The following is a 26,087-nucleotide window of genomic DNA, read 5'->3' on the forward strand; positions in this document are numbered from 1 at the left end:
TTGTCACTGTTTTTTGTTGTTTTTAACCTGTAAAGACCCAAACAGCCACCGGCAACCAAAATCATCTACTGATCTAAACTGTTTAATAGTTGTTGATCCACTAATTCTATCAATCCATGTAAATAATTGGTGTTAAATACAGTTTGTCATCTTTTCATGGTCATCACATATGACCCGTTTGGACGTTCGGAGGCTCCGTAGTTACCATGGAAACACTGTCATCTTCTACAACATTGATTCACCTGTAAAACCCATGGAATTTGACAAATGACAGTGGATGGAGACAGTTGCTTATACATTCAGTTATTGATATCTTTGCTGAAAAAGTCACTTTTTCTTCAGTTTTCTCCGTTTCTGATTTAATAACCTTTGAACTTACTCTGAGCTTTAATGAACATGTACATGATCAGCAAATTAAATATAGGAAAATACCTGATTTTCACTGAAAAGAATGAAGATACAGAGAATAATATTATAATAAATGGTGATAAATCACTTAAAGGTTCAATCTACCGAAAAATTCATTTGTGGCACTGGGTCTTTATGGGTTAAATTGCTACTGCGGCAGAAACAATTGCCCCCCAGGGATAAATAAAGTTCTTGAATCTTGAATCTCTGTCTCTGCCTTTACACTACAGTCCTGACAACGATGGACAACATCGTTCAGGAGACCGTCCAGTACACGCGACAGAGGAAGATCTTCAAGCTGCCGGTCCTCTACCATCAGGCAGTTCACTTCAGGCTGGCGGAGCTGCAGACGGAGGTGGAGCTGCTCCGTTCCCTCATATACCGTGCTACAGGTGGGATTACTGAATGGATATGTATGTCCAGCACTGAGACCACTTTAAATATATGGGTCAATATCACTATAAGGTGCCTTTCAGACTTCAAAATGTCCAGAAAGAACCAAAAACTTGAGATTTTCCACTTAACTCTATGTTTGATGTGTCGACTGCCGGCTGTTGGAATGTATGTTGGTCAAGCTCTCACTTTTTAAACAGATTTTTTGCAAGTAAACAAAGTACAAGTAGAACACAAAATATGAAACAAATATGTCCACCCTGTCAAATATCTGTAAAAATAAGTGACAGTGTGGACAGTTGTGGTTAAATTTAACATTTCATGACCACTTGTTTTATATTAAATGACATTTTTGGTGATGGGGTGGACATGCTAAGCTTGACCACATCTAAGTACAGACACAAAATGATGACTATTTAGAAATGTAAATACTAAATGCTCTCGTAGACTATGGTTCCGCCTCCATTGAAAACACTCAAAATGATGATGATGTCATCAGTGATTATTAAAGTGGCGATTCCCCTAAAGCAGGGATGTCACTCTCATTTTAGTTCAGGGGCCACATTCAGTCCAATAGGATCTAAAGTGGGCCGGACCACTACAATAATAACAGTGAAAAAAAGTAAAATTACATTATGAAAACGTTTACATCTACAAAGTTTCCTTAAAATTTAAATAACTGAAAAAAGAAGAATATTATTTTATATGTATTTTTAATGGTATTATTCCTCAGTCTATCATTTACACATGTATATTACCAGCTGGTGCGCTGACCTGTGGGAACCATGGGTTCTAGATCCTGGACTTCATCATTGTCAATACTGAGGGTGGGATGTGAAAGGGGGGGGGGGGTTTAAAATCCACATCCCGACCCTGAGGGGCAGCATCCCTGTCCCCCAGCATGGATATTTGTTGTGTATTCACGCATGCTGTACCACATTTGTCCAAACTGCAGCAGTCAGCTCTTTCTGAATTTTGTGTGATGCCTGAAACACACAAACACACACACAGAGTCCACTTCCCTTTTATAATACAGATATTATGTTGCAGCTCATTACTAACACAATTTACAGATCACAGTGGATCTACAAATACACAAAACATTTTTAGTAACAGGCAGAATATTGGTAAAATTACACTAACTTCTCTTAAGATATTTCATTTTGTTCATATTTGGTCAGGTTTTTCACATTTTTTGGGAAACAATAGTTTGTAAACGTAAACATTTTCATGTAATTTTACTTTTTTTGCACTAAAACAAACCATACATTTCGAGTAGTCATTATTTATAGGTTATTATGATAGTATTTTACTGGTCTGACCCATTTGAGATCGAATTGGTCTGAATATGACCCCTGAACTAAAACGCTTTTGACATCCTTGACTGTCAGTATCGTCAGTGTAATTTTTCCATTTCACAAATTCATCCCAGGGGCCGAATTGGACCCTTTGGCGGGCTGGTTTTGGCCCGCAGGCCGTATGTTTGACACCTGTGCTCTAAAGTGACAGGGTGGACAGCAATTTAAAGGGCACATGTAGAATGTTAAATACTATTATGAAAATAAAATATAAATTATCAAAATGGCTTGTTTTATGGAAAAAACTGTGAAGTATAATGACAACATCTAAAACGTATAATTTTTTTTTTTTTTTTTTTTTTTTTTTTAATTTAAACACTTATCAATGTCACTAAAGTTGGAAGGGCAGTGTAATGGACATGCACTAAACATATTGCATTCCCTCAAAGAAAATTGTATAAAATAATAAAATGGCATTTCAAAAGGTTTAAAATAGTACTGATATATGTGTAAGTGTTTCGCATTCATAATAAAACCCTAGAATTTCATTATTTTGCAATGTGTTCATGGTGACAGTTGGATTCTGCTGGGGGACACCAAAGGTACCTCATAGTCTTATTGACCCATGACACACTACAGTTACTCCTTTTACTTCACATTTGTTTCTCAGCACTGCAACTCAGTAAACAAATCTTTTATGCTGTTTCTGCGTGACTTCTAAAAAACACTTTGGCCGTTCATGAACAGACCTTTTCAGTACTTTGTGGTGCAAAAAACAAACATTTAAAAAGGTCTGGGGCAGTCTTTTTTGTCCATTTCCACTTTCCTAAAACTCCCCAGCCTCCTTCACTGCCTAAAGCTTTGTATAGACTCGCAAGAGATTAGAACCAATTGACCATACCAGTGAATTAATGTTAGGTAAAGAGTTTAGAGAGGAGGAAGCCATCTACTGGTGATTTTTACCTCCGCCAAGGAGGTTATGTTTTCGCCAGCGTTGGTTTGTCTGTCTGTCTATCGGTCTGTCTGTCCATGTGCAAGATAACTCAAAGAGTTATGGACGAATTTGGATGAAAATTTCAGGAAATGTTGATACTGGCACAAGGAGCAAATGATTAAATTTTGGTGGTGATCGGGGGTGGGGGGGCCACTGATCTGCCTTGGCAGAGGTCTGCGCTCTCCGAGTGTTTTTCTAATGTATTTATTTATTTTTTTTATTTGCACATACAGATATAAACTAAAACAAATACATGTACATATTTCTCTTGGTAGAGAGGAGGGTACAAAAATGTGCAGGTGAGGTCGGAAACCTGAAAGGCTTATATGACGTCGCCTTGACCTAGTTGTATTTTAAACAAAATAAAAGAATATCATTTGCATACCTTCTGTGAAGTAGAGGGATAAATAAAAGGACATAAAAGTAAAAGAAATGATGGTTATATATATATAAACATCATTTCTTTCAGTAACATAAAGAGTAAAAAGAAATGAATAATATTGGTAATACAATAATAGTAGTTGTAATAGAAACACTAAACAGACAGATAAATAAATAGATTTAATTTCATTTATTTCATTCATGGTTGTGCATTTCATCAGCAGACATTCAATAATCATCAGGGGAACAACATGTACACACCCATGACTGAAAAGGAACATGACGAAAATCTTATTTCCTGCCCCCTTCTAAGTAATGATAGCCTTAACGGTTGGCCATACACAACCAGCTATAAAGTCATACTGCATAAAGTCAGACAAACCAAACTAAATACATCCAAAGATAATACAAAATGAATACAAAACCAAGTGCAAAACTACATATCTAGGAAGTACAAAACAAACAAAACATAGGTAAATATATACCTGACGAAATGATGCAAAACAATTACGATTCCAGTCCAAAATAAGTAAATAAATATGTCACAAGATGCAAAAACAAATACAAAGCAAAATGTAAAAACTTATAACTGTTCATATAATCTCATTGTTCTGTCTTTATATACTTTTTAGATAGATAGATGGGAAAAAATGAGATTATGATGATTATTATTATGATTATAAAATGAATGTACACACAAGGACAATACAGGCAAAAATAGGCTTTACTAATGCAAAGATATTAGAAATAATCCATTCTGACTTCTTTTTTTTTCCTTCAGTTTTTATCCCTTCTTTGAGGAAATGTTACGGGCAGCATTTCTGTCCATTAGTCATCATTTTATTTAAGATAAGATAAGAGATAAGATATTCCTTTATTGATCCCACAATGGGGAAATTCACAGTGTTGTCAGCAGCATAAAAACATACATAGACATACACATAAAAACAGTCATATAAATTTGAATAAAAAAGTGTTTAAAAGGAGAGTGCAAATATTGTTCGATATGATGTAGTGCAAATGGTTATAAATATAAAAATATATATAAATATATATATACATATATATATATATATATATAAATACGGATTGAATATATACAACATAAGTGGAATGGAGGAAGGGTTGTTATTACACATTGTGCATTGATCTAATGGGAGCAGGACTGGTTGTGAAGTCTGACAGCAGAGGGAAGGAAGGACCTGTGGTATCTCTCCTTTGTACAGCGTGGGTGAAGAAGCCGGTCACTGATGGTGCTTTCCAGGGCTCTTACAGTCTCATGTAGGGGGTGGGAGATATTGTCCATGATTGATGACAGCTTTGCTGTCATTCTTCTGTCCCCCACCACCTCGACTGGATCGAGACTGCAGCCTAGGACCGAACCGGCTTTCTTCACCAGTTTGTTCAGTCTTTTCCTCTCTGCTGCCGTGATGCTGCTGCTCCAGCAGACCACACTGTAGAGGATGGCAGATGCAACCACAGAGTCATAAAAGGTCTTATGGAGAACTTTCTGCACTCCGAAGGACCTCAGTCTCTGCAGTAGGTGGAGTCTGCTTTGGCCCTTCTTGAAAAGGGCCTGGGTGTTGGCAGCCCAGTCCAGGTTCTGGTTCGGGTGAACACCCAGGTACTTGTAAGAGTCCACTATCTCAATGTCTGTTCCCTGGATGTTCACGGGAGAGGGAGGGGAGGCCTTGTGCCGGCGAAAGTCCACTACCAGCTCCTTTGTTTTTCCAGCATTAATCTGGAGGCAGTTCCGCTGGCACCAGGCCACAAAGTTCTGGTTCAGTTCTCGGTACTCATTTTCATCTCTGTTGTTAATGAGACCGACAATAGCTGAGTCATCCGAGAACTTTTGTAGGTGGCAGCTTGTTGTGTGGTGTCGGAAGTCGGCTGTGTAAATGGTGAACAGGAGAGGGGCCAGGACCGTCCCCTGTGGAGCCCCTGTGCTGCAGACCACAGTGTCAGACTCACAGTGTCATTTCCGGAGCTGAACAGGAAAACTATTAAATATTTTCCACCAAACTTACTACACTTCATCAGTTAGTTCTTAGAGAGTGGCGCCTTTTTCCTTTGTGTCTGTCATCTGTCTGTGTCATCCCTCTAAACCAGGGGTCACCAACCCTGGCCCTTGAGACCCACTATCCTGCGTGTTTTAGATGTTTCCCTCTTTCTGCACATCTGAAGGTCATTATCAGGCTTCTGCAGAGCTTGATGATAGGCTTATCATTTGAATCAGGTGTGTTGGAAGAGGGATACAGCTAACACATGCAGGATAGTGGCTGACCCCTACTCTAAACTGTGGAAAAGAATGTCATAGTAACTCGACTATACATGATTGAATATGTGCTAAACTTCACATGCTTGATAAGAATCCTGCCCTGAATACACATAACATTACTGAGGTATATTCAGCTCTGGAAAAAATTAAGAGACCACTGCACTTTTCTGTAAAATCAGCATATATATACATATATGACAGCCATTCCATTCCTGTGTCTGTTGAATTCCAACACAAACACACCTTATTCTACTGAATAAACACCTGATCCATGTCTTATTTAAGAGAGAGAAGTATAAACACCACTATGGTGTTCATCACTATTTCATTTCATTTATTTTATTTTGTTCATGGTTGTGCATTTCATCAGCAGACATTCAGTAATCATCAGGTGAACAACATAAACACGCCCATGCTCGAAAAGGAACAGGATGAAGAAAAATTAATATTTCCTGCCCCCTTCTAAATAATAATAGCCTTAATGGTTAACTATACACAACAAGCTAAAAATAGAATACAACACAATACAATAGCCTTTATTGTCATTGTGTGTACAATGACATTAGGAGTGCTACTCCAGTCAGTGCAACAATATTAATTAAACACCAGTATTACAGAAATAAGAATAGAGTGAATATAAATTACAAAAACTAAAAATAAGATTAGAAAACAGAACATAAATTTTGCAGTTTTACAAAGTCATATAAGAATAGCGCTAAGTAGAATAAAAAATAAAAATGGACAAAATATGAATAGATGCGAGTTCACAGTATTAACAGTGTGTGACAGTATGTATTAATGAAAGCAGTATTTACATGTATGAACCAAGTCTATATAAAAATAGTCCAATTATATTTAGATAAATACTGAATAAATATTGCATTGTAATTGCAGAACTTGCATCTTGAACTTAATGCCAGTACTCTGATGTTTATCTATGAATTTGAACCTTAAGTCTGTCGCTAATAGAGGTGATATATTAAAGTAACATAAAAACTAGTGTTAGCTGGGTAATATTGGCTCCGTCTCAATTATTCCAGCCTTTCAACACTTCTTCATTCATAAGACAGATGTGTATGGCTGCTTCATTTCTTTGGACTGGATTTTTTGTTTCAAATATCCATCACTAATTGAATATAATGGAGCGGACACAGTTGTACGGCTGCTGCTGAAACTGCTCCTACTGGCTCTGGTTGTGGACTGACCACACACTTGGCAGTCTTCACTCCTCCTGCCCATTACTTAGTTTCGTGCAGTGGCAGGCTGTCACTTTACATCATTCAGTGTGTGTGAAGTGGTGAATGAAAGGCAAATTGTATAAAAGCACAACACAAATACACACCATTTACCACTTCTAGAAAATGGAAATGGGTGCTTCTACGAAACTGGTCCCTAAAAGCAGGACAGAGGAGCTAAAAATTCAAACCAGATGGAGACTTATGTTTTAAAGCAAGTTTAGAAGCACTTTGGGTCTATTTTAAAAAGAAATATTTACTGAGATAAAGGAGAAACTATTTTTCAGATAAAACACATTTTTATTTGATGTGTTCATACAAACATCAACATGTAACAGGGTAAAAAGGACACGAAAATGATGTGCTACTATTTTTCCAGATATCTTTTTATTCTCTCATAGGTATGTTTTGGGAACCGAACTGCATTTGCAAGAAAGAGTGTTTCACAAAAATGACCACTGTTGCAAAATCACTCACGATTTATTTGTGTTTAAATGGGCAGGTTCTGTATGTAACGCCAGTTGACACGGTGGGTTACATGCGAAACCTGGAATGAGACTGAGATTCATGAAAAACCCACATGTCTGGATTAGAAAAACCACTAGGATCATCGCATTTAACATAGTGTCTTTATTTATAGTGGTATATAAGACCATTTACAGCCATGTTTTCAGATCAAATGCACTGACACCAAGGTAGCTTTTCCTGTCCCAATTTTGGTCCTATTTTTAGCCCCAATATTTTTTTCATTAATTTTAGGATGGCTCACAGCAAGAGTATAATTTTTTCACATTTATCTGAGGTCATCATTAGGTACATCATGGGGGGAAATATATTTAAATTTCTCTTGTATTATTGGGTCTAAAAAAGCTGGAAAAGTGCCAGGTACCAAAATAAACCCAGTTTCATAGAAGCACCCATATCCAAACAGGCTTAAAACTCAAATGTTGGAGTTTTAACCCTACATGCCTGGGATTTGTGTGTTTGGGAAAATGAAGCCCAGTGTGTGCAGCTGCCTAAAAGGCACTTAATACCAAAGATAAGATTCACATATCAGTATCAAAAACCACCGCTGACTCAGCTCTGGAAGAATGATATGAATCCCACAGCGGCCCCGAGCGTCTGTTTTGTCAAGGTGGATCAGTCACCAAAACACAGCGAACGTTGTTCATTATTGAAGTGACTAAACTGTATACACCTGTTAACTTAATACAATGGGAGTGAGATCATATGAAGTGGAGGCAGCGATGGCATCGTTTCAGAAATCCACAGTCTCGGCCAGCTGCAAACTGAAACAGTCCCAGGTTCTTCTAAAATGGGTGACAGACAACCCAAGCGGGTGTCACTGTAGTGTTTACACAGGGTACATACACATTTTTCAAGGTCAAATTCAAGGACTTTTCAAGCACTTTTAAGGGTAATTTTCAAATAAAAAAAAAAATACACATCCACAGGAATACATATACTGAGGATTCTTTTTTTCCCGCTTTTTATCAAAATGACGTAAATTCTATTTTGCTAGAAACGTCTGAAATTCCAGTTTCGGTTTCATAATAGTAAGAAGTTTAGAAATGAAATGAAAACACAAAGTTTTATCCAAAAAAAGGGAAGCCACTTGGTGTTCTTCAGGCACACTCGTATTGAGCCAAAGATTAAGATAAAAATGTACCTGGAGTCGACCTGAGAACACCCGCTGATTATCTTTTTTGACATAAAGTTTTATTTTTCTAAATGTATCGCCTCTCTGTATGTAGCTTTGGCTGGCCATGTAAGCTGGTAGTTAACATGAAAATAAATACATAAAATCACATCACAGAGTTATAATTGCAAGCACTTCCAAGCACTTAAACTGAAATTCAAGCACTTTTCAGACCTTGAAAACATAACATTGAAATTCAAGCATTTTCAAGAGTTTCAAGAGTCTTTGGTGGAACCTCTCCAGTATTCTTTCTTGGTAGTTCTTCTCGGTTCAACTGGACTAGTTTAGCTCTTATGAAAATGTTTCATCTCTCATCCAAGACACTTCTTCAGTTCTTCACTTGGATGAGAGATGAAATATTTTCAAAAGAGCTGAGCCAGTCCAGTTGAACCCAGAAGAACTACCAAGAAGAACGATGACTTGGGTAAATGAGAACTTGCACAGACCTCTCCAGTATTTGCTACCTGTGAATGAGCTCTTTACATGTTTACAGAAATGTTTACTTCCTCAGGTTTTGATCAAAACCAGTGGGGAAAAAAAAGGTCTAAATAAGAAAAGAAGCTGCAGAAACAGAACCACTTTTGTTAGTCACAAGTCTGTTTTCTAATTCACATTCTTTCTAGGTCATCGTTATCCTTTTGGACAGATCTTTATCTTCTACGCTTCTTTTTTTCTCCTGCAGCACTTTATATCAAAGGGAACGACGTCACCAAGCTGGCATCCATGGCTAAGTTAAAAGCGGGCCGTCTGGCCAGGGAGTTGTCCGACAGCTGCCTCCAGTACTGGGGAGGGATGGGCTTCACCAGTGACGTCCTGGTCAGCAGAGTTTACAGGTGGGACTGAAACAATAGGCCTGAACAATCCCCACTGGCTCCACTTATTCCTCAGTAGCACATCGATAACACCTTTGCATGCAGGTTATCTCATTTCAAACAAGTGGTCACAGGCACAACAAACCCCACCCCTCGCATGTATTGTAGCTTATTTTGGCAGCGATCCAGCTGATGTCATCATGTCTATGGATGTGCGGATGTCAGCGTATGAATTGCCTCTATATATCAGGGCTATCCTCTTACTTTTTTAGGTGGTAACGCTGGTGCTAGCAAGTTAAAAAAATTTAGTAGCACAGAAAAATAAACAGTTGGACAGTTAGTTAACGTGTTTTTTTTGGCTAAATTAATTTGATACTGATTAGAAATTCTAACAATGTTGAACAACAATTAAACTGATTCTTTAACCTTTATTTTTCCTCCTCCTGAACACAACAGGATGAATTTAAACATTTTTAAATATGAAAAATCAACAGTAATGTATTTTCAATGTGCATCAGTGAACAGTCTGTGCTGGTCTGAATTAGATAGGGCTTCTTGACAAGAAACCATTCTAATCAGTCCCATAATTCAAAAGAGATTTTACTCAACAAAAATGTATAAAGTTCCGTTGTTTTCCCGGCACACATCAGCGAAAGCAGGAACATTTACCCGGAAATGTAGTTATTTTGTATTCGGATTGAGAAGGACAGTTCACACTTACAACTACAGTTCTCATGAAGCATTGTTCCAATAACTGACGAACAGGATAAGACACAGTAATATAGGCTAGTTTTTCCACTATTTTAGACAGGATACCAGCGCAACTCCTTCGCACTTGTGCTAGTGGATGCATGTTTCTCTTTGCACAGAATGATTTTTAGTAGCAAATGCGACAGAAATTGTCGCACTGTATAGCCTTATATATGTGCCGAGTTTGAAGTAAATTGAAACAAAATTTAGGTTTTTATAGACGTGAAATTTCGCCCATTATAAGTAAATGGGAGAAGAAAGAAGATGTTAAAAATTCTTAAAAAGTTTTAACTTTGACCTACTTTTCCCAAAATGTAATGACATCTATTCTGGGTCACTGGCAATCTATAAACCCAATTTGGTATGAATTCACCGAGTAGGTTTGCTGCTACAGATATGTGAAATTTTCGCCCATTATAGGTAAATGGGGAAAAAAGATTTTAAAAATTCATAAAAAATTGAAACTTTGACCTAGTTTTCCCAAAATGTAGTCAGATCTATTCTGGGGTCACTGGTAATCTATAAACCCAATTTGGTATGAATTCAACCAGTAGTTTTGCTGCTAAAGTGTTAACAAACAAACAAACCAGAAACAATCCCCCTTGCCTTCCCTTCGGGGGTGGGGTGGGGTGGGGGAGGGTAACAAACAAATGTATGCGTTACCACAAACTGTGGCAGAGCGCTAACCATCACAGACACAAGCTCTTACAAACTAATATTCTACCTGGCCCCCAATTTGTATGTAGAGGCAGCGTTACCATGGTTACACAAACCTCTCCAGTGGCCAGGGTATATATAAAGTATGTGTTCAGTGTATTTTACAAGGAAGTTAAATATAATTTGGAATCAGACTGATTAGATAAACAACACATGATGAAGTGAGGAGTATGTGCATTCTTCTGTTGTTCCTCCTCTTGTATTTTATGCTCTGCTGACATCTAGTGATGGGGCAAATAATGCCACCCCACCAGCTGTTCAGCATGCACAGATTGTTTTCATAAAAGAAACACAAAAACTCCAATATTTCATTGTTTTAGGTAATTCTGTACATTATGAAAAACAGACCGTGCTTTTACTGATGGTGTCTTTTCCACAGGGATTTCAGGTTATTGTCTATCGGAGGAGGGGCTGATGAGGTCATGCTGTCAATCATCTGCAAGTACATGGACACACTCCCCAAGAACTGATGTAATGGGTGCCCCCTACCCTGAGACTGATGCCACAACACTTAACTCTAACACCGAAGTGCAGTTCAGCCGTCCTATTGAAGCAGTAAAAAGACAAAAACAATTAAGCTATTTAATCATTTTGTCTTTGTTTTGACAATGCTGTATGTGATCATAAAGAAATCCTTTGCTAATTGCTATTTGCTAAAATATATAGCAGACATCTGATTTTTTTCTGACCTCAAAAATGTGAGATCTAGTCACGGAAAAAATTATTAGACCATCAAAAGTCATCAAAAACAGTGGTTATGCAATCAAGTACTAACTCTTGTGTGTATCATGTGACTAAAACAGACAGAAAAGAAAACGTGGAATGCCTAAAAGCACTGTTTTTGTCAGTACGCTGTCATAGATATTGATGGAAGAACTTGAGTGATTTTGCTTATTATCAAGAAAACATGGAAAATGGATAGATATCAGCACTGAAATTAAACTCTTATGAGCTATTATTGTTGTTGTTATATTTGTCCAAACAAATGTACCTTTAGTTGTACCAGGCATTAAAATGAACAAGAAATTGAAGAAAACAAGGGGTGGTCTAATAATTTTTTTCATCACTGTAATCTAATGTTGTGTACTTTTATAGTAAATTTGTTTAGAAATACATTTTTAAATGACTGGGTGAAACAATGTGTATCATAATTAAAGTTGTGTAACATAACATGAGATTGTTGTAACAAAAATTAAGTTTGACCTTAATGCTTGTACTCCATTCTTTGTGTAAAATCTATAGCATGAAAAACTACATGATGAACGGTCAGGTAAATCAGCATAAAATTTGTTTATTTACATTAAAAACATTTTTACAACAAAGTTTAAACAATAATGAATTCAATTGAGGTTATTATGTACTGTTGACTTAATGCTGAAATGGATCCTTTCATTCATAAACGCAGATTCACCTGATTCTGAATTTGCAGACTCACTGTTTCCTATAGACCTAATCTGCATATTGTGTTATGAATGTTGACACAAGTAAACTACAGTTATTACACATATCATGCCTTCTGTCTCAATCCAGTCAGTTTGGCTGATATCACATGTTCAGTAAACTGTCTATGTCTACTCCAGCTGTAGATATATACAGAATACATATACTTAACATTGTCATCGACCAACTGAAATCCTTGGTACTTTTCTGTGTCTATGCCCATTAGCATGGACTTCATGACTCAACTTTGTACACAAAGAATGCTGCACATGGAAAGTTGGGACACTTTTATCCAATTATTAATCATAATGACCCTGCCCAGTTGTCACCATCCACCTGCACAGCCATCATCATCATCATCATCATCATCAATACTGCATTGGTCTGATTTTGAGAAACGTCAGCATGGCACAGAGTGGGCAGGAAGATATAGTGGTAAAGGGCAAAGTCCTGCAGGGTTCCTCCTCTCTCCCATCACCTCAGCTTGATGAACCAGTACAAGACAAAAAAGACAAAAAAACAGAAAAGCAGCATGTAGCACAGGAGTTTGGTTTGGCTTCCTCTGGATAACTGCTTCACTCTTCCAATAGTAGCACCAAGCAGGCCACCTGTCGAGTCAAAGTCTGTGTCCTAGTGTGGGAAAGAGGGATAAAAAAAGTCCAAAGTCTGGCAACAAGGCTTTAAACAGAACAATCAGGCCTAATACTCAGTACTACTCCCATTACATTCAATTCACAGCTTTAGTAATGAGTTAATCCTTAACATTAAGGTTGTTTAATCATTCATATACCTTCACTTGATCCTTAAAAAGGTTTTGTCACATTTGCAGTTGGGGATGGCCAAGTGGATGGACAGTTTTACTACATATTTGTTTGCCTTTTCACAACTATTTATGGTAAAAAGATGAACGATACCTCATTTTGCAGGGAATAATCAGCACTTTTAGATGTGTGATAGAAAAAAAATGTTTTAACCTAATTTTCTGGCTTAAAAACAGTAAAAACCCGTCAGTAACGGATGGACAGAAAATTAACAACTGTTTTTGACCACTTTATAAAACCTGCCTTAAAGTGTGGTTCCCATTTTCATAAAACTGTAACGTCTTTACTGTCAGTCCTCTAGGGTGTCTATTTTGCAGTAAACAGTACAACAGTTTGTATTTTTTCAATATATAAGGGCATGAAGTGTTTCGGTAACGGATGGACAAGGGAGAATAATTACAAGTTTCAGTTGTTTATCCAGCATATTTATTAGTTTAAACATTGCATATATAATATCTACAAAGTCAAATGCCTTAAACTAATTTAATACATTTTAACATATTTATCTCAGTTTATTAGATATTTGTAACCACTGTAAAAAGAGTGGACCTTACACTTATCAAAAGTATAATAAAAGGTCCAATAGAAGAGGATCAAAGTTATGCTTTGAATTGCACTGACGGACAAAGAATGCCAACATACATTTATGCTGAATATAATGCCATCTAAGTATTTTTCAAACATTTTTCTAAAAAGTACAATTTGTGCTGGACACTAGAAGTAATGTACTTTCAAAACATATAAATCTCTGGAATGTATTTCCTGTGAAATCATCATGTCTGCGTGTATGACAGCCATTCCATTCCTGTGTCTGTTGAATTCCAACACAAGCACACCTTGTTCTGCTGAATAAACACTTGATCCATGTCTTATTTAAGAAGGAGAAGTATAAACACCACTACTGTGTTCATCACTATCTTCTTACAATAGGCAACAGCAGTGCTATTACTACTGTAAAAGTAATTGGAATCCAAAAATAACTCTTGAAAACTACTGGACTTCTGTTCTGACAATGCTCCCAAACTCTGAGGACTAGTTTTTCTATCAGGACAATGCTCCTGGACTCAGCTAGGTCAATAAAGGTGTGGATGACGGACCACCAGATGAAGATCCTGTCATGGCCAGCCCAATCTCCAGACCTGAACCCACTTTGAAAACTTCTGGAGGAAGATGAATGGTCACAAGCCATCAAACATTACTGAGCTTCTTGAATTTCTATACCAGGAGCTGCATAAAGTCATCCAACAGCAATGGAGGAGAGACAAGACACGTGAAAGCTGTCATTGAAAATCAGGGTTATTCCACCAAATATTGATGTCTGAACTTTTCTCAAGTTACATTATTATTGTGTTGTTTAGAAATTAATATGAACTGGTTTTCTTTGCATTATTTGAGGTCTGAAAACACCTGCATCTTTTTGTTATTTTGACCATGTGTTGTGTTCCGCAAATACATGCTCTAAATAATATTTTTATTTGGAATTTGGGAGAAATGTTGTTGGTAGTTTAGAGAATGAAACAAAAATGTTCATTTTACTCACACATACAGGGGTTGGACAAAATAATGGAAACACCTTAAAAAATCAACAAAATATAATTTAATATGGTGTAGGTCCGCCTTTTGCGGCAATTACAGCCTCAATTCTCCGAGGTATTGATTCACACAACTTGTGAATTGTTTCCAAAGAAATTTTAAGCCATTCTTCAGTTAGAATACCCTCCAACTCTTTTAGAGACGATGGCGGTGGAAATCGACGTCTTACTTGAGTCTCTAAAACTGACCATAAATGCTCAATAATGTTGAGGTCTGGGGACTGTGCCGGCCATACGAGATGCTCAACTTCATTAGAATGTTCCTCATGCCATTCTTTAACAATTCTAGCTGTATGGATTGGGGCATTATCATCTTGAGGTGAAGGTGTTTCCATTATTTTGTCCAACCCCTGTACCTATACATGGTCAAATCAGAGAAAGTGATTATTTTGCAGTGGTCTCTTATTATTATTATTATTATTGTTATTATTATTATTCCAGAGCTGTACAATACACCACTGACTGGCAAAGGAATGAGGCTTAGACTGACAAGCATTGTCTTGTTGACTTGAAATTTGCAAGATATGTACTCCATGTCATACAAGTGAGATGATGTCTAACTGGAGTCAGCATGTCTGCATATGTTTTGCTTTGTCCATCCATCTCATCTGTTTGCCATCATTTGGTTTCATCCATTAGAATCTTCTATACGTTGTGATTGGTTTAAGCACTATTTTCTGAAACGACACGACTCCTCTGCTATCAATAGGCTAAAAAAACTGGATGAAGCCAACACCAGTAATAAACAGCACTTTATGATTTTGTTTAGAATAGAATAGAATAGAATAGAATAGAATAGAATAGAATAGAATAGAATAGAATAGAAAAATCAGAGAAAGTGATAATTTTGCAGTGGTCTCTTATTTTTTTCCAGAGCTGTAAGTGTTCAAGTGGTGATTTTAAATTCATTCTTTGATCTAGATGTTAACCTTCTCTTGGCCAACCCCAGTTATGAGTCTACATACTTATTTATTACACTTGATTGTTAAACTTCCAACTCACCATCTCATTCAGCATTTTATTTTGGTACTTTACTTCCGTTCCGATGTCGATAGACAGCTGTAAACATCAAAAATAAAATGACAGATTAGGTGCCATTACCTTAAACCTGAGGACTATATACAACACGTTTACTAGCTAGAATATACAGCAGTCAAACGCTGAACACAGCATGTACTGACAGGATAACTTACACTTTTTAAAGCGGTGACTTTGGCTCTCAGCCCCTCCTGAAGATGCTCATTTTCTTCCTCATACACACTGTAACCACTAGCAACGTAGTTTCCAGAGCTCCCTTCACCTTTATACAACATCAGTGACAAATAACACAACATTAGGGAACTATTCTGTCAGCATAAACATTATGTACAATAACCCTAAGGTCTGAAGGATGAGTAGATTTAAGGCAAATAGCACACACTTATTACAAAACCAGTAGCATAGCACAAGCTAACGTTAGCTAATTAGCAAGCAAGCTAATATGATGTTAAAAATCATAATTTACGTTCGTTTCTTACCCAAACCGGCGCGCCTCATCTTGAGATATAAAAGGAGTTTCTATCCAGTAATGTGTCTCACTTGTCAGAAAAAGAAACGCAGACGAACGTAGCTGTAAATTGGTATCGGTTAGCCGGTTAACTGTGTCAACCAGTGACTGTGAACGTCAGCAAACGCCACGACACCATACGGAAGCCGGCGAGGACAATCCAAAGTCCAGAATTGCGCAAAACGGAAATTGAATTATTTATAGAAAAAAGCAGAACTAATATTGTGTAGTAAAGTCTACAATAAAAGAAAGACAAGAAATACAGGAAATAAAAACATGGTGTTGAATTACACTGGTCTACAAGTTAGTTTTTCTCAGTTGTTTACACACATTTTCTGAGAGCATGCCTCATATTCAGAACTCTACACACAAATTAAAAAAAACACACAATGAGCAACACCCTCAATTCTTCTGCAAAATGAAACTTTACATTCAAAACAATGTTATGTATTCTCAAATGATATTTAGTTTTCAAATGACACACACAAACCATCATATAACCATCAAGGTTATAATAGTGTTGGATTTTTCATTATAGTTTAGTTTTGTTTACTTTTTACTTTTTTTCTCTAATTAGTTTTTAGAGCAGGTTTGCTAGATTTGATTAGTTTGTATTTTCTTTCTAAATGCTTAGTTTTATTTTATTTTATTTTTTTATGTTTTATCTTCCTTGTTGTCATATTCACATAAATCCCATACAGGACTCCGCTGCTTTCTCCCAACTTTAGTTTCCATGTTGTTGGACGAGAGGCCAACTCTAAATGACAAGTGACCAGAAGTGCCGTACGGTGCCTCCAGCTAAAATCGCTTGAGCGAAATAAATCAATCTCATATCAATCCAACATTGACAAAAAGGAAAACAAAGGGAATTTAATCCTTAATTTTTATACATTTTAGTTACTTTTATAAGCACACAATACAGTTCCAGTTAGTTATCATTTCTTCTTTTAATTATAGTTTTTATTTATTTCAGTTAACGAAAACGTTTTATCAATTCTAGTTTGCGTCATTTCGTTAGCTTTCGTTAACAATAATAACCTTGATATGAATAGACATGTATAAGAACCAGTTGAACTTGTGTATGTGTGCATGATTACACTAATGGGTTTACATTTGTGTGCAGTTTGCTGTAGCTTATGTCTGCAGGGTAAGTGGTTCCAGCAGACATTAACTCTATGAGGTGACAGGACCACTAACAAAGACAGACTACATTCATCAAAAAGCCCATCTGCACTCAAATGTGTCCACTGAGCGGCTTCACACACAACCTGAATCTGCAATATTTATTATCGCTTGGAGTTCAAGTTATCATCTTCAGGCTATAGTAAACGCCATGTTATCTTTTTCAATCATTGTGATAATAATATGCTCTACTCAGCTTTGCATCTTATGCCTAAATAACACATCAGTGGGTTAATCTCCCTTTGGTGGAGGAAAAACATATTATTATGAGGAGAAAATTGCTACGATGTTCCCTTTAGACACAGACAGATCGATTCTTTTCAGAGTTTTGAAATGTGACCAGCATAAATGGAGATAAATATCCATGGTGGGTTTAATAACCGGCTTACTGACACATCCATCTGCGCTCCATCGGATTGAAAAGAGTTTCTCAATATATCCAAAATCCTAGAGGTGCTGTTTAGCAATGATTAGCTTTTCTTATCCCCTTATATATCATCCCTCACCCTTGTGCCAATAATACAGGCGACAGCTGATATGATAGAAGAGATTAAAATGACTTCTGTGACGTTAATTTATTCCAATCCAGTGTCTTATAAATAAATACAACTTTAAACTTCTATCTACTATAATGCATTTCGATGCCCGACCGCTCATCCTTTTATTTCTCACCCAAAGGCTTTGCAGTATGCATGACCTTGACACAAGTGTCAAAAAATAGAGAATATTGAATGAACTATCTGTGTGCATCTCAGCTGCATTTGTGAAACTGTCAGGATTGAATTTATCAAATAGGTCTTTGGAGAGAAGGGAAATGTTTGGACATTTAAGAGTTGGCTTTAATCTTAAGACCCCCAGTGCAAAGATCAACACACAGGCTTTGGAATATTCTGTCTGAGGCTACGTTTAGATGGTAACGATCTGAACCAAAAACGCAAACGTGGTGTTGCGTTCTCACTTTTAATTCCACGTTTAGATGGGCATTTTGGGGGAACAGTGTGCATGCAGACGGACACGCAAAAGTGTGTGAAAAGTCCTATTTATCGATTTAGTATGCACACCAGGTGGCTAGGAGGCACCACCACCACCAAGACCAAGCACCTGTGTAGAACCTTTCTACTTGTCTTCCTGTTCTCTGCTAGCATGAAATACAATCACAATCTCCTAGACGTAAATTAGAGTGACTAGGGCAACTTGAAGGCCCATTGCAGGGAAAACTGCAGTGGACCAGAGGTGCAACAGCCCCAAAAAATTATCTATATAAGAAAAAAAAAGAGAACAGCCCAAAAAATTATCCATGTAAGAAAAAAAGAGAACAGCCCAAAAAATTATCTATATAAGAAAAAAAAAGAGAACAGCCCAAAAAATTATCCATGTAAGAAAAAAAGAGAACAACCCAAAAAATTATCTATATAAGAAAAAAAGAGAACAGCCCAAAAAATTAGCTATATAAGAAAAAAAAAGAGAACAGCCCAAAAAATTATCCATGTAAGAAAAAAAAGAGAACAACCCAAAAAATTATCTATATAAGAAAAAAAGAGAACAGCCCAAAAAATTATCCACTGTTAGAAAAAAAGGAGAACAGTCCAAAAAATTATTCACTAGCCCAAAAAATTATCCACTATAAGAAATAAAAGAGAACAGCCCCAAAAAATATCCATACAAGAAAAAAAGGAGAACAGCTTAAAAAATTATCCACTAGCCCAAAAAATTATCTACTATAAGAAAAAAAGGAGAACAGCCCAAAAAAATATCCACTATAAGAAAAAAAAACATCATTCACCTTTTCAATTAAGGGGGTGCTGTTTACCTAAGAGGTCTCTTGCTTTAAAATTAAGGCCACCACAAAAATTAAAACCAAAGGGTGAAAATTTTTAAGGCCTTCAGCTAATGTGGCTAATGCTAAGGAAGTAACCTACTGGAAGTGGAGGTCAGTGGCTAAAAATAAAGTTATTTTAAAAATATTGACAGTAATATAGTTTGCAAAGCGGTTAAATGATTAATTAAGGTTCTCATGTCTTAAGGTTAGGCCTGGGTGTTAAATGGTTAAGGTTAGGGTTAGGGTATGGTTGGGGTTAGTTTTCATTGGTAAATGGCCCTTGTGTGCACTGTGTGAAGGTTTGCTGCTAAGCTAATGCTAACGTGAAAAGTTGACTGGAACTTGATGAACTACCAGTGCTTTGTTTTAATTAAACAGTCAGATTTCTTAAAGTGGATCATTTTTTGGGCTGTTCTCTTTTTTTTTTTTTTTTTTTTGTAGTGGATAATTTTTTGGGCTGTTGTACCTCTGGGCCACCGTAGAACACTTAATGTGCTGTACACTTTTAATCTTCCTCGGCCAAATATAGTGTAAGATTCTGTTTGAAGTTACTGCTCTATAATTTAGATTAGTTTGACTTTGTGTAAAACTTATTACATACATATTTATATTTGAAAATACTCAGATATTACAAGTACACAAGACCATTTGACCTTGAAAAAGTAGGTCAAGGTCACCTGTTTTCAATAGACTTCTGCTCTATGCCAGGATGCATCCACAGCATAAATTTAGTGCAGATATCTCAATGCATTCTTCAGATAATGCGATTATGTCGTTGAATGGACAGACAGACAACAAAATGATTACAATGTCCCTTGGCTGGGGGCTAAATATCCAACATGTTGTTGTTTTCCTGTGCTGGTGCATGCCTGTGACGTAAACTATACGCGACGAGAAAACACAGTTTTGTGTTTTCAACCCTTTAGACGGTGATGTGAGAGCAGACTGTTTTAAAGTTTTCCACTCTGGAAGGTGGTTTCACTTTTTTACATTTTCAACCCCCATACAACACAGTTACCTACGAAACGAAAGGCACATCTGATAAAATATTGTGATGTAAACTGGGCCTGAGAATAAACAGGGCTGAAGCAGACACGTACGCATGGAAAGTATTTGGATGCTTCTATGAAACTGGGTACATTTTGGTACCTGGCACTTTACCAGCTTTTTAGACCAAATAATAAAAGAGAAATTTAGACATATTTCCCCCTAGGATGTACCTAATGATGACCTCAGATAAATGTAAAAAAAAAAAAAAAAAAAATTATACTCTTGCTGTGAGCCATCCCAAAATTAATGAATTTTTTAGCAAATATTGGGGCCAAAAATGGGAGGAAAATTGGAACAGGAAAAGCTACATAAGTGTCAGTGCATTTGATCTGGACCACATGTCTGTAAATGGTCTGATATAGTACTATAAATAAAGACACTGTGTTAAATTTGATGATCCTAGTGGTTTTTCTAATCCAGACATGCAGGTTTTTCATGAATTGGCAGTCTCATTCCAGGTTTTGCATGTAACCCATCGTGTCCACTTACATGCAGAACCTGCACAGTTAAACACATATAAATCGCAAATGATTTTGCAACAGTGGTCATTTTTGTGAAACATTCTGCCTTGCGTAATTAGTTCAATTCCCAAAATGTACCTGTGAGAGAATAAAGAGATATTCAAAAAAATAGTAGCACGTAATTTTCGTGTCCTTTTGGAAGTGTTACATACAGATTTTTGTATTAAATACAATGTAAAATAAAAAAAAAAAAAAGTGTTTTATCTGAAAAATAGTTTCTCTTTTATCTCAGTAAATATTTCTTTTTAAAATAGACCCAAAGTGCTTCCAAACTTGCTTCATAACATTAGTCTGCATCTGGTTTGAATTTTAGCCCCCATGTCCTGTTTTTAGGACCAGTTTCATAGAAGCACCCAACTGCAAAGGCATGAAAAGTAAAACCAAGAAACATTCATGTATATTATTAACTATTAAGAAATGAAAAAAGAGAATGCTGGAATTACACATTAGTTCCTGATGCAAACCAAGAAAAAACATAATAATAATGTCACAGTAAATTACAAATATGATAGATCAGAATGAAAGAAAGTACAGCATGATCACGATTTGTCAAAACAGTTCCATAATTAGCGGGAAATGAGAGTTGCTCACCTATCGGCGCTCAGCGTTAGACTAGTGATGCCTAACAGTATCTGGTTCATCCTGATTAGCATAATTTCTCCAGAGAATGGAACGATGAATGAGTCAGATGACGGAGGAGATGTGAAAGAGGAACATGCAAGAGGAAAGATCAAAAGGACACTATTGTGCTTCCCAGCATTAGTCTCAAGAGGCAGGATTGTGATTCCACACTTAACATTGCTTTGAAACACAGTTAAAAGCCTTCTGTTTGCCTTCAGCAGAACGGAAAACATCTCTGCAAATTGTAATCTGATGAGAATCTGGGCCCTGTTTAAATACTGTTCAATACGGACCGGACTCCTTCCATTAATGGTTAAATGGGTTTTAATGAGGGTGTGGAGCAGAATAAAACTGTGATATTTAGGAAATATGGTGTTTCTTCAAAGCTGGAAGAGGTTGTCTCATATCTGATCAGTGTGGTAGTGAGACTGAGATTTCCTGACTTTTCCAGAGACCTGAAGTTAACGTTGGCGACCACAGGGACTGCAGATGTTCTGGAGGAAAAGCACATTAGACAAACTGCTTTATCATAAACGCCAGACTGCAGAAGTGTTCAAATCCAAAACAAAAGCTTAGGAAGCTGTCCCAAAACACATGACAGCTGCTGCTGCATCAGTCATCCTGCTGTTTCCACCCATAAACAGAAAATATATAATTCACAAATCTAAACCTGGCACCGTGTCTTTGTTCATGTGTGTTTTCCATTATAGACATTTACATTTAGGTTGGTCTGTCTGTATCTGTTGGAAGAAAAAAAAAGGCATATCCTGTTTTTATCCTTCTGTCAGAAAAGTGACATGTTTTACTTCAAAAGCTCTGTGACACATTAATTTAATTTAATTTTGTATTTGTTTAGTTTATTTGGTAGGGACAGTGCACACTGCAAAAATCTAAATCTTACCAAGTGTATTTTTGTCATTTCTAGTCAAAATATCTCATCACACTTAAAATAAGACATAATCACCTAAAGAGTAACTTTTCAGTGAGATATAAGAACTTATTTTTAGACAATAGATCTTGAAAATCTTATTTCAAGAAATCTTACCAAGATAAATTTCACTTGTTCCATTGGCAGATTTTTGCTTCATTCAAGCAAAAAAATTCTGCCAATGGAACAAGTGAAAATTATCTTGGTAAGATTTCTTGAAATAAGATTTTCAAGATCTATTGTCTAAAAATCAGTTTTTGCTTAATTCAAGATTTTTTTTCTTAATTCAAGATTTTTTTTTTTGCCTAATCCAATATTTTATTTTATTTTATTTTATTTTTTTGCTTTATTTCAGTTTTTTTTTTCTGAATTCAAGACTTGTCTTTTGCTTCATTCAAGATTTTTTTTTTTTTTTTTACTTAATTCAAGATTTTATTTTTTATGTTTTGCTTAATTCAAGATTTTTTATTTTTTTTTTGCTTAATTCAAGATTTTTTTTTTTTTTTTTTTTGCTTAATTCAAGATTTTTTTGCTTAATCCAATTTTTTTTGCTTTATTCAAGATTTTTTGCTGAATTCAGGATTTTTATTTTTTTATTTTTTATTTTTTGCTTAATTCAAGATTTTTTTTTTTTTTCTTAATTCAAGATTTTTTTTTTCTGAATTCAAGCAAAAAAAAAATCTGCCAATGGAACAAGTGAATATTATCTTGGTAAGAGTTCTTGAAATAACATTTTCAAGATCTGTTGTCTAAAAATAAGTTCTTATATCTCACTGAAAAGTTACTTTTTAGGTGTTTTTGTCTTATTTTAAGTGTGATGAGATATTTTGACTAGAAATGAGAAGAATACACTTGGTAAGACTTGGATTTTTGCAGTGCATATTGATGAACACCTGCACTGAGACAACATCAGGTGTAAATATACTGGATTAAGACGAAAATGCTAATTTGCATCTGTAATCCCTCAGCAGGTCACAAAAAGAAAACATCACAATTAAAGCAAACAATAAAATATCAGCACAGTGAAAGTACTACACAATAAATAAATATATAATAATAAATGAATATGTGTGTGTGCGTGCGTGCACGTGTGTGTGTGTATGTGTGTATGTGAATGAGATGGACAGATGAAAAAAAGAACATTTGTATTCCATTAAATTCTACTTCAGCTGCCACTCTGTCAGGTGAATTAGTCATAGATCTCTGTGAGTAAACCTTCAACAGTTACAAATTAAAAAAAGCCAAACACTGTGGATAAAATCACCTAGCAACGTCAAACTGTGACAATGTGGAGGACTTTCAGAAAGGTAGGACCAACATTTGACACTTACTTCAGCTTGCACAGCTCAATTTCTGCAGGAAAAAAGCTCCCATATGACTTTGTCACAGTGGTCTCCATGGATTCACGTTTTTTGGAAGTGAATGCAGCACAGGAGGGAAGATGACTTCAGGGACACACAGTAATCAAATAAAATGCTAAAAAAAAAAAAAATACCTGTAGCCTAAAATGATTTATATGTATGATTAGAAGCAGTTTAGCCTCATCTATAACATAACCGAACAATGATTCATTTCCTGCACTGAGAATATGATCAAATTAGTGCTGTCAAATGATTAAAATTGTTAATCAGATTAATCACAGGGTTACTGTGGATTAATTTCAATTAATCACAATTAAATGTCATTCATTTTTTATCTATATTAATCATGTTTCATTTTGCATGAGAAAACAGACTCAAGAAAGAAGGGGATATATATCCACTTAATGTGGTTATTAAACACCTTCAACAGTTTCAACAAAACAACTGGAAACAACTGTTCCGTCTTGTTTTTTCATCCTCATATTTCCATCCAGAGGGACAACATGTTGTTTAGTGTCTTCCATCTGTATGGGTTGGTTCTGCTGCCTGTCACTACCAGATCAGCTGCCCATTTGCACATGTGTGACGCTAACTCTACGTGGACAAATTGCCCTAAATGTGTTACCAGAGATGTTCAGAGTTATTCTGTGCTGTAGATGGGTTAATTGCATTAAAATTTATAATCAGATTAATCATGATGATGGATTAATCCACATTAAAGTGTTGATTTTAACAGCCCTAGATAAAGTATGAGATAAAAAGTGTAAAATAATTTAGTATTTTCATTGACTGTGGTCAAGAAGACCTAAAATATAGAAGCTAAATATAGAATTAAAGCTATTTATTATAAATTTGTGGCTAATTTGAGAAAATATGAGACATAATAATAATAATAATAATAATAATAATAATAATAATAATAATAATAATAAACTTTATTTGGAACATAAATAGGAATACAAAATAAAGGTGAACAAAATTCAAAGCGAAACCACAGATCTAAACAAAACACTCCAAAGAACGGAAGGCAACAAGCCAACCAAAAAAAGAAAAAAAAAAAACTCACACAGTGTACACCTACCTCATTGTTGCTCCTCAACAACATAAAACATAAAAGTGACTATAACAGGAACTTATGTTGCATTATTTTATTCCATTATTTGCCATTGCAGTGTTTTGTCAGAAATGGAAGACTCAGTCCTGCACATAAACCGAAGCCGGTGTTGAAAATGGACCTTTATCAGAGTGTAAGAGGTGAGGGGCCAAGTGTGGGCACTTTCTTTTGTCTAATTCATCTGCTTAATAGCTCACATTTTAGCTTCATGGCTGTTCCATGAAACCCAATTCCTCCAGGGGTTCTCCCGTCGCTCCTGATGTACAAGGCTATTACTCAAGCTAGAATAAGTTGTCAACCAGTGGGATCCATGTTTTTTTTAGTCAAACCACTGACACACATCTGTGCATCAGTGCGTTAGTGGATGATGGTGTGTGTCTGCCTGGAGCTTTTCCTGCTCTTTTTCTTTCTTTTCACTTTGAGCCTCGATTCTGGAGTTGACACCACCACACATTCCCCTGACAAAGGAGATGCAACATCATTTACAATTGAATTGCAGTATTGATTCGCTACCGCGTCGCTAAGCCCGCTGGGAACCGGACTGGATTGGCTGTGGTTTTTAGTCTGATTATGATTTACACATGACGAATTAGTCCGTACCCACAGAAGACTTTTCAATCAGTGGATGTCACTCAAACAGGGATGACATTACTGTCTTATCCAACCCTCGGATGGAATGTTACGTAACACATTTTCCATATCATCATTCTGTTTATCGCTCTGCCTTACACACATCTTATCTGTCAGGAAGAAAAATACCATCTATTCACCTCATTCCTTCTCAAGTTACATTTAATGTGCAATAAATCTGTTATCAGTAAGCCCAGTGGACGGGGGAACATGTTTACACCGATGACGGCTATTGATTGTGATCACTGATAAATAACATCACATTAAAGTGGATGCAATTTTTACTATCATCATTATAGTGATTAATGATTGATTTGGCAACAATTCTGACAAATAAATGATGTTTCTTTTTTTTCACAGTTATTACCTCCGCCAAGGAGGTTAGGTTTTTGCCAGGGTTTGTTTGTCTGTCTGTTTGTTTGTCTGTCCGTTAGTGTGCAACATAACTCAAAAAGTTATGGACAGATTTTGATGAAATTTTCAGGGTTTGCTGGAAA

General features: G+C 36.2%; 2 protein-coding genes across 2 annotated transcripts in view; one reads left to right on the top strand and one right to left on the bottom strand.

Moving 5' to 3' along the window:
* LOC115428848 (probable acyl-CoA dehydrogenase 6) overlaps positions 1 to 11,770 on the top strand; it is a 48,513-nt gene extending 36,743 nt beyond the window's left edge. The window contains exons 9-11 of the mRNA XM_030148072.1: positions 639 to 800; positions 9,369 to 9,519; positions 11,345 to 11,770. Coding sequence (XP_030003932.1) covers positions 639 to 800; positions 9,369 to 9,519; positions 11,345 to 11,435 — 404 coding nt within the window. The 3' untranslated portion in view covers positions 11,436 to 11,770. The remainder of the gene's footprint in view (positions 1 to 638; positions 801 to 9,368; positions 9,520 to 11,344) is intronic.
* Positions 11,771 to 12,236: 466 nt separating this feature from the next.
* Positions 12,237 to 16,504, bottom strand: LOC115428439 (BET1 homolog). The gene is made up of 4 exons (XM_030147487.1): positions 16,336 to 16,504; positions 16,012 to 16,118; positions 15,821 to 15,877; positions 12,237 to 13,035 (listed from the first exon to the last, which is right to left on the bottom strand). Exons 1-4 carry the CDS (start codon positions 16,352 to 16,354, stop codon positions 12,880 to 12,882), a joined length of 339 nt encoding a protein of 112 aa, XP_030003347.1. The 5' UTR covers positions 16,355 to 16,504; the 3' UTR covers positions 12,237 to 12,879.
* Positions 16,505 to 26,087: the final 9,583 nt, after the last annotated feature.

The sequence above is a fragment of the Sphaeramia orbicularis genome, chromosome 11 (assembly GCF_902148855.1).
Source record: "Sphaeramia orbicularis chromosome 11, fSphaOr1.1, whole genome shotgun sequence".
NCBI lineage: Eukaryota > Metazoa > Chordata > Actinopteri > Kurtiformes > Apogonidae > Sphaeramia > Sphaeramia orbicularis.

Excerpts from the sequence above, each read along its gene's own strand:
- LOC115428439 (XM_030147487.1), bottom strand. Across the intron at positions 15,878-16,011 it reads AAGTCACCGCTTTAAAAAGT|CTGTCTATCGACATCGGAAC; the intron begins GTAAGTTATCCT and ends TGATGTTTACAG. Across the intron at positions 13,036-15,820 it reads ATAAAATGCTGAATGAGATG|GACACAGACTTTGACTCGAC; the intron begins GTGAGTTGGAAG and ends TTCCCACACTAG.